Source organism: Python bivittatus, unplaced genomic scaffold (assembly GCF_059951505.1).
Source record: "Python bivittatus isolate LINGU-HERP-01145 unplaced genomic scaffold, Pbiv_v1 ctg000020_np1212, whole genome shotgun sequence".
NCBI classification, from domain to species: domain Eukaryota; kingdom Metazoa; phylum Chordata; class Lepidosauria; order Squamata; family Pythonidae; genus Python; species Python bivittatus.
This window is the reverse complement of record NW_028277030.1, coordinates 33094529-33112544: the sequence shown is the minus strand read 5'-3', so window position 1 is coordinate 33112544 and position 18016 is coordinate 33094529. Positions and strand designations below refer to the sequence as shown.

Sequence of the window (18016 nt, the reverse complement as noted above, 5' to 3'; positions counted from 1 at the left end):
TTTTATACACACACACATACATACTCTGTGTGTGTGTGTGTGTGTGTGTGTGCGCGTGTATAAAAATAAAAAATAAACATAGTTATAACTATCCACAGCTGAGGGTCATGTATGATACAATCCAGTGGAAACGTTTTCAAACACATCCTCTGGAAGTTACCTTTTGTTTTTCAAAGCAGCAAAGCTGAAATTGGTATTCAGTTCATGCTTTGTTCTCTGTTTTTATAACAGCAGGAGCAAGGGAATCAGCTGACTGGTTTTATCTGGCATGTCCACTACCTTTGCTTTCTCCGCCATCCACTGCTAAAGGCCTTGTTTTCAATAAAACTACACTTACAACATGTAATCACATTAGTGCTGGCAACAGTGAAATACTGTAGATCTCAAGTTTTACTAAGCACATCAGATTAAAGCACGGAAAATTTAGGATCCTAAGTACAGGAACATTTAGTTCATGATAATACTTAAGTACTGTGATATTTGAAATGCGTCCTACCTTTGACATTTTGCAAACAGTCTCTTACCTGTTAACATATGGATTGATACTTGAGAGCAACTCATTAGTCTAATGATATATTTACAGAAAACAATGCATGGGGGGAAAAAGCAAGGTAAAACCATGGCAATAGCAATGCATTAGCTTTGTGAGGCATCTGTAAGTTCTTAAGGAATCCTGGTTAAGTATTCCTGGTTACCAAATGTCCTTTATGTAACAGACCCACATTAAATGTGTTTTAATTTTATCCCCGATGTTTAAACACTCCTAAGCCTTTCTATAAAAGCATCATAGAATATTAAATTAGTTGTGTGTACACATGTATCTCCCATGCTATAGAGAATTTCCCCTTGGATGGAGGAACGCTGTGGGCAGAAGAATGCCAGTGCGCAACTGCCCTTCAGCAGACTCCGTTTGCTACATAGGCGTGCTGAACTTTCAGTGGTTTGGTCTTTTAACAAGAGAATCAAAAAGAAAGGGAAGAGCCAGAGTTTGCAAATGTCCTTTAAGTAAAAAACGGGAAGCAAGATGCTCTTTGCTACAGCAAAAGCTCTTTTGCCAATATTTTTCACATGAACCTTTCTTTATCTGTAGCGTACTGACCACTGCGCTTTTGATGAAAGAACAGTCGTTTGTATTGATAATAGTTTTCTTTTTACTTACACTGTGACTATTATACTCACCAGTTACTTTGGGGATTCCCTGCAAACGAGGAACGGGGAGCGCTACTATAATCCCCATATTTGTTCCAACCAATAACAGACCATGGCAAACTAGGAGGCTGGTCACTGAAACACGCTGCTGTCCTGCAAGATTTAGAGAGATTACATTACTCCCAAGCCAGTTTTTTTGCTCTTATGGTTGTATTGTAAAGACACTGTCTGATGAAATTATGTTACCCTACATATTTAAAAACATTGCTAGGGGTTTTATTAGCTTTCCAAGCATACCATAAATCACTATAATACAAGGGGCACTTAGCCAAGCTATAACCTATCCCCATTTTGTCAGTTTCTAATTAATTTCTATTTTCAAAACTCCAGCGTTTTTTTAAAAAACTCAATGAATTCCCTGCTGCCAAACACGGTCGCCATTGCCAGGAAAGATCTGCTACCGCCACCCCCCCAAAAGACGCATTGCTGAGTACTTCCAAGCCTCACAGATGCCCCCAGCTCCAGCGCCGCCCCTATTCCACAAGCCACCAAACAGCTGATCAGCACGCCAGCTACTCCTTTGCAGCCTGCAATTATGTTTAATTTATCAATGCAGTCCTTTCCACTCTACAAATTGTGCAGGCCTACTACTGAGGGACAAAACAAGCATCCTTCCACAAATGCACTTTTTTTAAAAAAGTACTTAATACTAATACAAAATGGTCAAGAGTACATTGGCAGACTGTAATGAATGTATTACTCTAATGTTCAGTGTAAATTAGCCAACAGCAGAGCTACAGATTCTCAGCTGGATTGAGTCACCACATTTTTAGCATTATCCTCTGGATCTGTCAGGTTCAGCCCAAAGAACTCCAAGAGACAATGCAAATACAGTTCTGTTGCATTTATTAGCTACAACCTTCAGACAGAAAATCTCCCCAGACTGAACCCCTGTTCCCAAGCCAGCCAGCCACAACACCGTGAATTCCTTAAGGAGGTGCCAACCTCATCTTCTTGAACTTCCCACACTCCTGTTGGGGGCTAAGAACATGCTTATCTCCCTGAGCCTGGCCTTCATAAGTCCATTCAATCACAGGATCTTAGGTTAGCACATAGGTGAGTGCCTTCAATTTATTGTACTGGTGAAATTATTAATTTAGGGCACTATAAGAATATATCTACCAGACATGTAACCCAATTTATAAATGGTTAAGTAGCAATCTTGTATCCATTTATATGGTGGTACAGCATTCCACACGAGTCACCTCTGAACTGACATGTAAGATTAGATTTAAGTCTAAGGGTATTCCATCAATTTAGCAGACTAATGGAGCAACAGATGTCCATTAAAGCAGAATGTCCATTAAATCTGAATGGGATTTTATGCATGCATGTGATGGAATGGAATTATGAAGGCCAAGCTCAGGGAGATAAGCATTTTCTTAGCTCACCAGAACTGCATGGGAGGAACAAAAGGATGAGACTGACACCTCCCTGAGGAATTCACACTGTTGTGGCTGGAGGACTTTGGGAACTGGGGTTTTAGTCTGGGAAGATTCTTGCTAGAGGTTGTAGCTAATAAACATAGTTGAACGGAATTTGCATGGTCTCTTGGAGTTCCTTGGGCTAGGCCTGACAATGCATATTTTATATATTTGCATATATTCAAAATCACTTTTTATTCACGTACAAAAATAATACAGGGTACAACCAGATTTGGTTCAGTGCATCCAAAATCTGATCAATCAGTGTCCACTTTAATTTATACCTGGATTTCAGAGTTCTGATAATCTGATGTTATTTTAGTTTGCATTAGTATATCTTCCTGGACTCATTTTCAAAACATACATTCTCAACTTTGCACTGAACATGCCTTACAACAAGATCTCTGTCAACTGAAAGAACACTTAGCTGTCTTTTAGAAATGCAGTTTTAAGACAATGGCTACCCCAGTTCCAAAATTGAGGAAGAAAGGAATAAAAATCTCACCCCATACAACAAAATTAACTGTATGGAGAAAAAGACTTGTGCTTTTAAACAAATCAGACTATTTTTAAACTCTTGTCAAAGATTCTTAAAAAGCACTGCAGCCACATTAATTCGAGAATTGTTTTCAATTTTCTCCTCTGTTTACAAACTGAACCTGTTTTCTGTAATAGGATTTTGTGGAGTTACAGAGTTCAATTTCACTCTTAAAACTTTGGGCAGCTAACTGGCAATTCTGGAAACTGTTGACCCAACACATTTGGGTGGTTCAGGGCTGGGGAAAACTAATTCATGACATGACATATGGATGAGCCATTCCATTCTGAGCTTAAAGGAAATCACTGATGGCCCTAAAGGACTGTTGCTAAAATTAACTATCAAATATTCATGAAAAGGAAAGCTGCCTGTCTGGGAAGTAGAATGTCATCAGAACTGGTAAGAGGGGCAGCCTTGAATGAAACACAGAAGTCTCCCTTTGTAGCCAGAAGGTGAATGAATGGCACAAAACGATCACAGCACCATAAAATATGTCAAAAGCTCTAGCCCTACTTTCATTCAGGGAAAAAAAGGCCTTAATAAACATTTTCTTAGGAAACAAAAACAATGTTGATGCCTTGTGTGGAAAACAACTGAATAGAGTTATTGTTTCATTAATATATATATATATATTTACTTTAAATATAAATAAGAATGAAGTAAATATAAAATAAATAAGCATGTAAATACAAAATAAAACCCTTTATCAAAACTATATAATAAAATAATATATATAATAAATATAAAATAAATAAGCATGTAAATACAAAATAAAACCCTTTTATCAAAAGTATACTTTGGAATCAGTTTGTTCCAAATTTATATATAAAACTGATATGTACAACTTCCACAGACAACCAGCAACACTATTATCATTATTAAAAATGATCAAAAATGGCCTACAAAAATGCCTTCATAGTGGCCTATTGTAGCAGTTCTTTCTCTGCCATTTCCCATTTTTGAGGTGGAAGTGATGTGAAAGGTCTGGATGCAAGTGATCCAGGAATGACTAAAGCCCAGATAGTCTATCAGCAGCATTATCATTCTGAGGAAGCTATGCGATTCTTGATAGCTGGAATCTGAGGGAGGGGAACTCCCTTCCTTCCTTTCTTTAGTTTGAAAAAACAGCTGAGCAGACAGTCAGATACGGTTGCCCAATCAGCATATTACTCTAGATGGCTCACGATAAACATAATAATGATTCAAAGAAAAAATAAACACACATGGAGCAAAACCCACCCAACTGCCATAACAAAATGCGCTCACTCATTACCTAGTCCCAATGCTCAGAGAAAGAGCCAGGTCTTATGAAAGGCCAACAAAGTCAGAGCCATCAAAAAGGAGGAGAGGATATAATGTTCCATAGGACAGGCACTGTGACAGAAAAGGCCTACTTCCTAGGTCCCGTTAGATGGCCCTGTGTAATAGAGGGGACCTATTCCCACTCCGTTCAATTCTTACCTGTCCAATTCCCACCCTATCCATACTTGTGAGATGAGCAAAAGTTACGGGAGAAAGGCAGACCCACAAGTAGTTAAGTCCTGCGCCATGAAAGGATTTATAGGTGATAGCCAGCACCCTGAATTGTATCTGGAAGTCCACTGAGACCCAGCGCAGTTCACAAAGTGGAGATATTACATGGGTGACCTTAGGCAAACCCATAAATACCTATGGCTGCATTCTGGACTAGCTGCAACTTCTGACTCGTCGTAAAGGGCAGTCCTATGTAGAGCACATTGCAATAGTCCAAATATGAGGGGACCAAAGCCTGACTGACCATAAGCAGGACCTCCTGGTTTAGGAAAATGAGTAACTGGCATACAAGATGGAGCTGTGCAAAGACCATTCCCTCACTCAAGGATAAATTCACAACTGCTTGGACCCAACTATGTGTCACCCCCCTGGAGGCTCTAACCAGCTAACTATCCCAAGGATCCTGTCCACTTCCTCAAGAGCAACAGCCTCAAGCTCCTTCCAGATAATTAGGCATGACCATGCATAGATCAACCCCACTGGACTTGCACAGCTGATGTCCAGCTTGGAGCGGACTCAAATGACTTTATCCAACACATGGCTACAATATTCCTCACAGTGATCCTTTATGAGTATATTTGGCCCCCTTCTCCCCAGGAGGGACTGGGACACCTTAAACAGGGCCACCAGTCTGCAATCTTTAGACACAGTAAGAGCAAAGAAATAATTACATTTCACTGCTCTTATTGCCACAAGGTAGTCCATAATAAAGTAGCCCACATTCAGTTGGATTCCCTCGTTTTCTCTGACAGTGCTCTAGTTATCTTTCTGCTGCTTCATCTCCTGAAACTCCTCTGAAAACCAGAGGGATCTCTGGTATCCATGAGCAAGGAATATTCTAATCCAAGGCCATCATCAGCTCTCATTCCGAGCTAGGACCAAGGCTTCAGCTGAATTGTGTACCAGAGCTTCAGGAATAACTCCAAGCTACCTCTAGTACTAGATAGGGTTTATTAGATACTTGTGTGTATACCTCTAAGTCAGTTTTGACTCCTGGCAGTTGCCTGGACAAGTCCCTGCAGTTTTCTTGGTAGCATTTTTGGAAGTGGCTTGCCCTTGCCTCCTTCCTAGGGCTGAGAGAAAGTGACAGCTGGCTTTGTGCCTAAGGCGGGACCAGACCTCACAGTTTCCTGGTTTCTAGCCTGGTGCAATAATCACTACACCAAACTGGCTCTCATTATTACGTACCTAGACTAGACCAACTGAGCCACCCAAAGTCACCCTTCGGGGGAGATGAGTGGCATACAAATTTAATAATAAATAAATAAACTGAATAGGTCATACCTCCTGTGGCAGGTAGACAGCCCAAGAGATCTCTAATGCAGTCAGAGAGTGATCTGATAAAGTGCTGATGTTATTATCCCCCATATCCAATAACATTCCAAACTTATTAGAAGCCATATGGTATGAATCACCATACTCTGGTCCTTAATATCAAAGTTTAGATGTTTTAGATAAACAGAACAATGTGAATCTCTTCCTTGCACTTCTGCACTTCTCTGGGATTTTACACATCCATCTAGTGTAAAATATGAAAGTATCTACTATTTGTTTTTGTATTTTTCACATTTTCAGAACAAACAGATCAGGGAGAGGGATTTTAATCTTCCCCTCCTGTAGAGGATATGCATACATATAAGTGTTCATTCTAAATGCATTGCCTATTATAAAGATACTCTGTGTTTTACAGAGGCACTGATTATCTTCACTCCAAAATGACTGAAAATACCTGTATATCCTGTTGCCTAGTTTTAATCTGCAGTATTTTGGTGACATTAACATCAAGGGGAGGGAGGAAGGAAGGCTCAAGGCCTGTCATGACCCCAGGATCTACAGAAATGTCTGACTGGTGGCTCATACTAGTTAAATAACATTGTTTCCCAATGTGAAAACTGCTAACAATTATCCTGCATGCTCACATTTTGAACACAGAAGGCAGACTTGGGAACAAACAATTCAAGGTGAAGTCAAACGGAAATCCCCTGCTTTTAAAGTGATGGAACAGTTGGGAAGCACCTGCTTGCAAACATGAACTTCTGAAACACATAATTAATACAAGATGGCAAATGCATTAAGTTTATTTGTGTGCACTGTTCTAGATAAGTACAGAACATTGGAGTGGCTGCAGTTTTGTGCTTTTCCAGTTTTTTAGTTCTCAGGAATGGCTGCAAATCAGTTCAGTTTATCAATAACTCTCAGTACTTTTGGGATAAATTAATCCCACTCTGGACTCAAATAGTTACAACCTGGAGTAAAACATTTAAGGTGTTAAACTGGGTTAAATTCAAATAGTATAACAAGAAGTTGGGGTTTTTTGGTATGCATATACTTCCTGTAATGCAAAGGATTGTCATGTGGCAGATAGTGTACAGCATTAAAATATTTTTAATACAATGTAAAATTCAAGAAAACGTAAAATAGGAAGAGATTTTAAACTATAATCAATGGCTGTGAATAGTGAAATAGTACCATTATGAGATGGTTTTTGATTCCATAGGTGTAATGGATGCCATAAGTGGGGAAGATTCTGGAATGGAAGTTCAAGGTTGTCAGAAGAGGGGGGAGACATTCCGGGGCAAGCGCCTCCTCAGCCCGCACCAAGAGTGTGGGAAGACGAAGAGGATGAGGCTGGCCCCTCCCTAGGGTCTCACAGGGCATAGCCACTAGTTGCTTTAGCATAGGTTTAGTCTGGCGAGATTTTGTCTATTAGGTGCGAGCTAATAAAGGAACTGAACTGTACTGGATTGCCTTGTTGCTGTACTTGGGCTGAACCTGACAATAGGTCTGTTAATATAAAGATGGTTTTGGCACAAAAATCCAGTTGAATTTTTCACATCTTTGAGAAGAAAAATAAGTAATAGTGATACTGAACAACTATATAAAATGAATTCCAAACTGACCTTTGCTACCACACCTTCAACAACATAATTCAAATATTTAAGGTATCACAAATATATTATCTTCGCAATCATTACAACATAAAACAAGAACAGGACTTCTGTAAGATGATCCAATGAAACTGTGGCAGACCTGAAATTTGAGCAGAGATTTCCTGATTCATAATTCCCTATACTATACTTATTATAATCTAGCATTTGAGGCAAACCATTAATATAAGGCTTATCAGAGAGAAAAAAAGTGTTTCTAAAAGGAACGTGGGAGACAATATTGGGTGCAAATGGAAATGCTATTTCTGTTTAATCAGAAATGGCATTTCTGAAAAAAAGCCCTCTTTGATTTTCCTTGTAAAAGAAAACTCTCAGCATATATGTCTTTGTGACTTTTCTCCTAGTCCACCATCTTCTTTAGATTTTTTTAAATTGAGTTATGTTTATATTTAGATAAGGAAAGGATACTTAGAAATAATATTGTGCATTATTTTTTTCCACTTGGCAAGGAAATGTTATATTTTTCTATCCGCCATCAGGAAAAACATGTGTCATACTACTAGACTAGAAAATGAAATTACATAGGTGAGCTGATATCAGTTACTAGTGGAACAAATTTAGATTCAGCAGAATTCTTCTGAGCAAATTTTGTTTCTAATGAATTTCACACATAAAAAAGGAAAATTATTGGCTTTAGAATAGAATTCAAGACAGTTTAATTCAAGTTGTAATATCTGTATCAATATGGACATTCATCATTTTTATACTACTAAATTTGAGGAGGATATATCAAACTAATAAGTTTGTCATGGTCAGAGTATGTATCATAGCATAATGCTATGGAAATCTTCAAAGGGGTGCTTCACTTTGATGAAGGCTCAAGCAATGCAGACTCTTGAAGCTGCTCCCCACACAACATGACCTCCTTGAGTCTAAGAGCAAAGCAAAACTTGTGTCTTCAACAAACATTCCAGGAAATACCATGGTGCATGCTGAAGCTGCCCATCCTGTAGCACTCTTAGCACATGCCCAAAGTTTTCCAGGCTGGACAACTTCAATGTACTCTGTACCCTATATCTTGTACTGATACCTACCAACATGGAAGCACTTTGGCCAACCCTAGAGGACAAGGTTGAGAGGAGCCTTGTCTTATAACACTGGCCTGAAGTGGTACAAGGAGCTGTGAATTGCTTTGTCACAAGGAATTACACTGTTTCTTTGTTTTGAAGAAAAGAATCCTCCATGACACATCTTTTTTACTGAAGCAAACCTAAGATGCTCTGCACAAGTTTATTGCAGAGTTATCTCTTTCTCGTAGGACGGGACATAGAATGTTTACAAACCAGAAGAGCTCCCACTGTTCTAGTTATTATTGGGCTTTAAGCTTTTTTCAGTGGCTATAAATATTTACAAGTTGAACAAGCTGGGCCACTTGCTAAAATGTTGACAAGTTATACTTAAAATGTTTTCATCTTAGGAGTAGGAATGATCTGAAAGCATATTTTATTAAATGGTGCTCATATTGCATGACAGGCAATATTCTCAGATGTGAGTCACCATCTCATGGCTTCATGCAATGATGTCAGCAACTCCACTCCAAATTAAAAAGGATTTTATCTGAAACATCAAGATTATCAAATCTCTCAACATAAAAGCATTCTTGCATAAGATTTAGGCAGACTCCGTATCCATGTCTCATGAGATAATAGCTACATATTTTGGATGTCTGCAGACATTATTTAGGGAACACGTAAGTATCTGGATATTATATTACCTGTGCTGACAAACTCTGAAGTACTGAGAATACCATCTCAAAGCAATGCATAACCAGTTAAAATACAGAACAAATAATTGTACCATTTAAAAATTGAAAGTTAAAATATCACCACTGACTCACACTGACATACATAAGCACAGAGAGCACACACCATTTAAAAGATGCTGCCATTGGCACTTCTGTAAATTTCCTGGATGAGAAATCATTTCAGATCCCTCACTAAATAGACATGTAATTATTTACAAGATGAACAAGTTGTGGGTATGATACACAAACTGAAGTGTATGTTTTAGATGAATGTATAGCATGTTCCCTTCTTTCATGTTTTCTATAAAAAATAATACGAATCTGCTATCATTTAAGGACCTCTTTCCTTACCATACCTTTAGATGAGATTAAACAGATGTTTTACTCCCATCCTGCTGTGCCTGGATAAATTAAATAATTTGGGTTATATTTACATGTTCCTATTTTTTTAAACATAAGAGGATGACCAGTAATAAGGTAGATGGATTCAGTTACAGTAGCAATGAATGCACCGTTGGAAGTCCTGAAAGACCAGGTTAGGGACAAATTGTCATGGAGAAAATCTATCTATGTGGTCACTAAGAGTTGACAATGACTTGATGGCACATAATCAGTCATAATCAATCATCGAAACTGTCTTTATTTTTCCTTGTGGTATAACTGATATTAGGGTGATGAAAACAAAGCTCACTGATATACAGGTAGTCCTCAAATTAAGACCATTTGTTCAGTGACCAAAGTTATGAAAGTGCTGAATGAATGGTGGTTATGACTGCTCCTTGGGAGTTCCAGCTGTCCTAGCAACCCCATGGTCATGTGATCACAACCTGGGCACTTGGCAACTGGCTCGCACTTATGACCAGTTGCAGTGCCCCACAATCATGTGATTGCCATTTGTGACCTTACCTTCCAGCTTCCCCAGAAAGTCAATGGGAAGTGGGCAGGGAAGATCACAAGCTGCTGGGGTAAGTCTCCCCCACCATGCATCCTCCCCAGCCCCTCTGCGCTTGTGTTGTGCTGGCCACTTGTGCACCTCCATGTGCCCTTCCTGAGCCTTGACACACATCCCTTGCAGCCTCGTGCACCCTCCCCGACCCTCGCTGCACCCACCTCGCATCCCCTCACATCCTCACACATTGACCCTCACCACACCTCCCTTGCACACGCCCTCATGCCCTCCCCCACCCGGCAGCAGCTACTTACCTGCCTGCTGGCCTGCTTGGGACTTGCAACTTCCTGCTGGCTTCCCCACTGACTTGGTTGTGGGAAGCTGTCAGGAAGTTGCCTCATCTTACAACCGTGGGATTTGGTTAACAGCAGCAACCGGGACTGCAGGGATTACCATCGCTAAGCTATGCGGTCACATTTTACGACTGCATTTACTTAGTGACAGAAATGCCGATCCCAATTGCCATCGTAAATCAAGGACTACCTGTAGTTAGTGACAGTTACAGAATTACGAGCCTTAATTCTAGAATTAAGACTTAACTAGAGATTAATTAAGTCTGTAGTTCTGGATATCCTGTTAGTGAGAAAGTTCTTAAAATGACTTTTGCTGAAGGCCAAACTACACCGATGAGGAACTCATGAACCCTAACTTCATGCCTGCCTGTTCACATATAAAAATGGACTACTGATGGGTATTGTCCTGACTAAAATAGCAATCCTGAGCAGGGCATAACATTTAAATACTGAGCAGTGATTCACAATTGCTTTTATGCCTTCCTCTAGCCTAGTGATTTTTAAATAATGGTCCATGGAATATATCTACATCTAGCAATGCCTACCTGTGCTACCTAGCAACAGCTTGTCTTCTCCTGCATGTTCAATACAGCGACAGAGTGTAGACTTGCATTTTAATTTTGGAAACACAGGTATTTGTGTGTATACGTATACTACATTCTATTCTTTATGAAGGAAACATTTCCATACTAAAATAGGTTGAATCAGAAGAAATGTGCAAGTAAAATATGTAGCAATAGAGCTATGAGCGTTAATGAATTAAAAAGTATATTCCTTTTATTCTGTTGCTTATTTTCTGTTGCTTATTTTCTCCTTTTCAGAAGTCTATTAGCAACAGATCAATGTGTTTGCTGTTTCGTTTTCAACTTTCTTCAACTTTTACTATGTCACAAGTAAATTTAAACAGATCCCCCTTTTTCTTTTTCTACTTCAAATGAATTTCAGCTACACCATAATCTTTGTTACTCTAAACAAAAAACTCTATTGAAACTGTTACATGAACAACCCAAATTGTGGGTGGGGGGTACTTTTCAGATAAAATAGAAGCAGCTGAAGTGTAATTGTAATGGTGTGTGTATGTTTATCTCAAGTTCTTCAGCAGGAAAACATCGTTTACATTTCCCTTCTTTTCTTTCCGTGGCAGTGACAGCTAAGATTAGATATTTTCCAAATAGCCTTTTTTTCTTTTTTTAAACACACAGGAATACCTATTTCTAAACCACACACAGAAACAGTTTACCTCTTACAGGCAAAATATTTAATCGTCTAACACGGTGACAACAGACTGAAGAAATATTCTCATGATTCTCAGGAGAAAGACAGGCACTGATTTGTGTGTTATCAGGCAGCCCCAGAGTTAAGGGCTTTTAAAAGTACCAGAAGAGGGGAGGACAAAGTTTTAAAGTTTTATTAAATTTAATAAAATCACTACATTTCAAAGAACTGGCAATAGATATGGATATTCTCCCATGAGAGTAGAAAGTTGCCATTAGGGCCACAAGTGGTCATCAGCCTGACTTCAAAAACCTTTTATAAGCACTGACTTTGAGTCAGTGTTGACTTTGGCAACTGCCTGGACAAGTCCCTGCAGTTTTCTTGGAAAGATTTTCAAAAATGGTCTGCCTTTGCCTTCTTCTGAGGGCTGAGAAAGAATGACTGGCCCAAGGTCACCCAGCTAGCTTTGTGCCTAAGGTGGGACTAGAAATCAGTCTCCCAATTTCTAGCCTGGTGCCTTCACCACTATGCCAAACTGGTTGTCTCTGATTTTCTATCTTATTATAATCTTCATTCAGCACTTTTTTAGAATTATGTTAACACTTGTCTTCCAGAAGTCAGGTATTTAAAGTCTCCATTCAAGCCAATGTTATGAGTACAAGACAAGTCACATTTGTGAATGAGAGCAAAACTAGACTGTTTGGTGCCTTCCAGATGTTTTTGATATTAACTGTAAATGGCAAGGGACTGTAGTAGAGAACATCTGGAGGGCAGCAGGTTGACCATCCCAGGTTTAAACACTTCAGATTTAATGTCAGGCCCAAAAGCAAGAGTTGTTCAACCAACAACCTTGTAATTAATAAATAATATTGGTACCTGATAACATGTTGTGAACAAGAGTAGCCACATTAACATCTTGGAGATGTTTAAGGGTTTCAGTGTGGAAAAGACGAAGAGTAGATCCCGATGTGAAGGCAATCCAGATCCCAACTCCTGCAACAGCCATATGAGAGATCACCATCCCTTCCTCTTGATGAGCTTCAAAATGGCACTGGATAATAGATAGAGGCCATTAAAAACATTCAGTAGGAACAGCAATACCAATAACCCATATTTATTTGTTTTCTCACAAATAACTGTGTGCCTATGGTAAAGTGTACCCTCAATTAAACATTATCTTGCCTTGTAACAAGGATGGATTGAAAAGAGAGATGGCCACAAGGACATCCAAATGCTTATCATGCAGTACTTAGTACAAAAGAACAATGATGCAGGTATTCAGATATTCCTGTTAGATCCAAACTTACCTCTCTGTAAAAGAAAGAATACTATACAATAGTTGCTCCCTGCTGAAGAAAGGAGGGAAAAAAATTCTCGCTGATGGCCTACATAGTCCCTTGCAGTAGTGTCTGGGGGGCTGTCTGTGTGTATGCATCAAAATCTGCAAAATGACAGGGACAGCAGCACTGCAATCCAAGCCCCACCCTTTCAGCATGTGTATCAACAAGAGTCCATCTGTCTTTCTTTAAATGCTGACCCTTCTCCCTGTCCCCCCATGGAGACTCGTGACCCCTAGTATCTCATACCCATGGTATTCCAAAGAATACCCCAATCTTCCAGAGAAGGAAGTTGAGAGGACAGAAATTGGCAAAAGTTGATTTCCCATTCTCTTCTCATGGCATACAGTGAACTTTCCTCATTACAAGTTTTGATTCAACCCATAACTTCTTTCCTACAGGCTTTTGTGCTCAGACACCAGCTCAAATCAAATGCAGCAGGATTAGGCATATGGTTCCCTACAGTTCTCATAAACAATAACCAATGGCCATGATGGTGAGCATCAACGGAAGGTATAATTAAAACATTTGGAGGGTATCAAGCAGCTAAAAAAAATGAAGAGAGAGGGGAGGAGGTAGTTAGTAACTGTATATTATCCATGAAGCAAAGTGGGTGGTAATACAACATCAATTTAAACCTAACTACTTCACCATCAGATTGGAAGGATAAAATGGATTGGGCAGAATAGGGCAGAATGAAAATAATTGGCAAAAATAGACATAAAATATAGTAAATGAAGTGGCTAACTTTTCTCGATATAGGTGAAATATAGTCTTTTCTCAATTACTAACTCACTATTGTACCCAGAGTGCTGTAACTGTATATGCATTATTAACAATGAATCATTTAATATATGTTTTCAACAGTCCAATAATAACAAAAAATAATGTAATAAAGAGCAATTAAACTCCAAAACTTGCATCCAAAAAAGGATACTTGTGGGATATTCCTAATTCTCATCTTAACTGAACTGCAAACCAGATTTTCCTGTTCCATATTCCCAGCATGATATTCAGATTGCAAATTGGCAGGCAGAATATATTTGGGAGTCCAGATCTTACAAAAATACTTTACATACTTTTTCCAGAGTCTTTACAATTAAGATATGTATTTAAAGCAGTTGAAGGATTTAAAGCAGTTCCAGCTCCCAAAACTTTTTTTGCCCCAAAGTTCTTCAGAGATAGCTATCTGCCTCCAAGACATAAAAATTCAAAGCCTCTTTAAATATCTCCATTTGCGGTGATGATGGTAATACTGAGAACAAGTCATTCACAAATTCTGTTATTCTAACAGACAGAAATCTGGATTTCTCCAACGTTTTACAAGAATGCAACCAATAAAATCCTGGAATAATCACAGAACAAATCCCATGATTTATCTATGTGGCTTATGCTTATCTGAAAAAATAGTGAACTTATTATTAAAGGGAATAATTGAATAGTCCAATGAATGATAAAATATAAACTATAAAGGTTCCAATAATTTTCTGGGGAAAAAATAAAAACAAAACAGTTGTGATTCCTCTTCTTCAAATCTATGGAAACAGATGGTACCACCCAACTAACAAGACAAGTTGGGCGGCCGCCAAGAAAAGCTACATTAATTTTGTCAAATCATTAACATTAATTATTAAACTATTTTTAAAAACCTAAACAATAAAAGGTAATTAATTAACCTCAGTTTCTTTACTGAACTCCATATGTTAAAACTACTTAAGGTAAATAAAAAATAAAGTGTATAGGGGAAAAAAGATTGCTGATAAATCCTTAAAAGTGGGTTATTTTTGGATCAGTGGTTGCTGTGAGACATATCATGTGTCAGTGTGCAACGTTACTATGTTCTTCATGACAACAGTATTACAGGTTAGAGAACATTAATATTAAAACATTTCAAAGCTTGTCCTTCAAGGAGACAAAAGTTTCTTGGGACCCTGAAAAGATTATGTTTATTCCAAGTTAAAATGCTAAAAAAGGATTAAAGCAGCAGGTTAAAGAACTGATTAAAAAGTTTGATGATTTGTCTGCTTATCTAGGTCTGTCTGTTTGTTTGTTTGGAGAAAAAGGCAGAATCCTCTATCTGACTTATAAACCAATCTATGGAGGCAATTAATTTTCATCTATCAATATAGTTAGTATCAGCAGCCAGGAAACTCATCCCTTTTTGAAAGATACATAGCATTCCTGACTCTACCCCTTACATAAGCAATGATAATTTTAAAGATAGTTTTCTCATATCTGGGGACAAATACCTGTTCATCAAAAGAAGCTATGTGCCAACATCACATTGATTTCAGCTAGAGTGAAACATATATATTTTTTAGCAAGATAAAGAAATAGACAAGTGGGTCATTATATTTCCCTAGGGGTCAGCTCTGTTCAGTTTACTTCTGCAGCAACCACCTTCCTTCTGGTCCTACATCCATTCAGTCACTTTCCTTTTCCTTTGCTTACAAGCACAGCCCTTTCATCTGCTTCTGTTCCTGCTGGCATGCCCTATCAGATATTAGTTACGTAACGAATGCAATATCTTGTTCACTGCTTTCTTATTGCAATTGTGACAACTGTTTTTTTTTTTACAGCAAACAACATCTGTGGAATTGCTGAAGCTCTAAAGAGGAAAGCTAACCAAAGCATCAGCAGTAGTCAAAAAGTGGTTGGAAGCAGAAAATGATAGGTAGGAGGTAGAAGCCTCTTTAAAATAAAATAAAAAAAATGTGGAAAGAAAAACAAAAAGCTGGGAGAACCTGAGCATAAATAACACCAAAAACAATAACCTTTAGTTTAAAATGCTTACAATTTTCATTTCTGCTTTAAACATCAAGGAACTTATAACTTAAAATTTAAGATAACTATCTTAAATTCTGCATCATACAAACCATAAAGCATTTTCAGTCAGATGATTTTATACATTACGGTCCATGTACCCACATTTGAACTGAAAAACCTCAAGCTGAGTGAGGACAGATGTATCCACACAAATATTCCCTAATCACTTCATAAAAATGTCCTGTGAATTTATCCCTGATGATCTGTACAAGGCATAATACTTCCCCAACTATAGTAATTGTGCAGGCAGAAATTAAATAGATCTACAATTTATCCTAGAAATAGTGATAAAGTCATCTGAACTTGCCTACAGATTCATACAATACACAAACAATATATCTGTTAGGAAGAATATTTACAAGATGGCAGAAATACAAAATATGGCACAGTGATACCATTCTATCAAGAGAATGTTCTTACATGCCCAAGGCTATGCTTTTTGCAAATCAGCGTAACAGAAGTACAGATGAAGAAATGTTTATATTTCTCCATTATCTTGCCACAATTAGGTCTTTTTCTTCAACATTCTTCTTCCCATGGTGAGAAATAGGATGGAATATAAAGACCAGTTCAAAAGCTGAACTACTTTATCTCTAGAAGGCAACCAACAGTATAATATTCTCCTTAACTAGAGGCTTTGAAGTCATCTTTATGAACAACTCCACAATGTTCATTGTAAGGTTGAACTTACAGTGGTAATGTCATCTACACAAATGCACTTGAATTTTTATGAAGGGGACTACTTTTTCAAATTTTGTGAGAATTCTAAGAGACTAGTTTCTCACTTAACTTCTGCAAATCACTCCAATTTTTCTTTGTCTCTACAATCCCTAGTGTCCTTTTTCATGCTCCTCTGAAAGCATGGGTAAATTATTTATCCAAATAGTAAAATCAACACTTTATGCACATCACTCTTCAGCTAAAAGATCTTTAGGTCTGGCTCCTCGTCATACCTGTACACGTGCATACACATGGAAATGGACCTCAGGCATTAGTACATACATCCACACAATGCTATAAAGCAAGTATCAGGAATCTGTGACCTCTCCTTACCCAGAGCATGGTGACCTACTATATTCTAACATAGCTCTTTCTAGTGCAGTTATCTCATGGTGTGTCCTACACTTCTGTCCTGCAAGAACTAGCTCCCTAATTGAATTGAAACTGACAGAAATTATATCATAGTGCTGAATAAGCATAGAGCAAAATTTTAAAAATGCAAAGCATTATGCATAATAATTAATATATTTTCAGTTTCATTCTTACAAATTAGTAGATTCATGTGAAGTCTTTTCATTCATCCTCCTATTTATCACTTTTGTACATGCAATCTCTCTCATTCTCTGTCAGAGAGAGAACATCTAGAACCATTCTGTTTCCTATGCAAGGGAAACATAATAATCTTGCTTGCTGATGTTTGGGTGGGGGTCTCTTTCTCCTCTTGCAGGAAAAAACAACAACAGTGCATGCACATGAACAGCCATACCCCTCCACTTGTTTCACTGTCTTTTACATGGACCATGATAAACCATTTTAGTTGTTGCTGTGCTTCCAGGAGGTCTCTCTGCAATACGAAGCAGCCCCAGCATTAAACTAGTTTTGTCCATAATCCCAAGCCATCTTCCCTTTCCTTCAGACCAAAGAGCCCGGTATTTCTCTTTCAGGCTCTTTTCCTCAAACACTATGGCAACGTTAAGAGTTTCAGCACTCATTTTCACTGCTACGGCCAACTCTTTTATCGCAGTGGCGCCTGAGAGAACAAGCCACTTTTTTTGTTACAACAAGACGTTGCATAGTTTGCATCTTTTGCTTCCCCCCTATTTATACACAGTACAAAATCCTTTGTGATTCTCAGCCTGAAGAGCTCTGCCAAGGACTGCAGAATGCTTTCTCAAGCGTAGCAAGTTCTGTATAATGGGCCTCATTGTTCACGAAAAGCGAAGGGCTTCTACTATTTTTAAGAAACAGTGGTGTTTATGTATACTATTAAGGAAAATGGG

At 38.3% G+C, this 18016-nt stretch overlaps 1 protein-coding gene across 5 annotated transcripts in view; it reads right to left on the bottom strand.

Moving 5' to 3' along the window:
• The window catches only part of ARHGEF10 (Rho guanine nucleotide exchange factor 10), a 106275-nt gene that overhangs the window by 4755 nt on the left and 83504 nt on the right, over nucleotides 1-18016 (bottom strand). For all 5 annotated transcript variants that reach the window (XM_088136802.1, XM_088136805.1, XM_007425189.3 and 2 more), the window contains 2 exons: nucleotides 12730-12904; nucleotides 1180-1302 (listed from right to left, as the gene is read on the bottom strand). In XM_088136802.1, the coding sequence (XP_087992928.1) occupies nucleotides 1180-1302; nucleotides 12730-12904 (298 nt within the window). The remainder of the gene's footprint in view (nucleotides 1-1179; nucleotides 1303-12729; nucleotides 12905-18016) is intronic.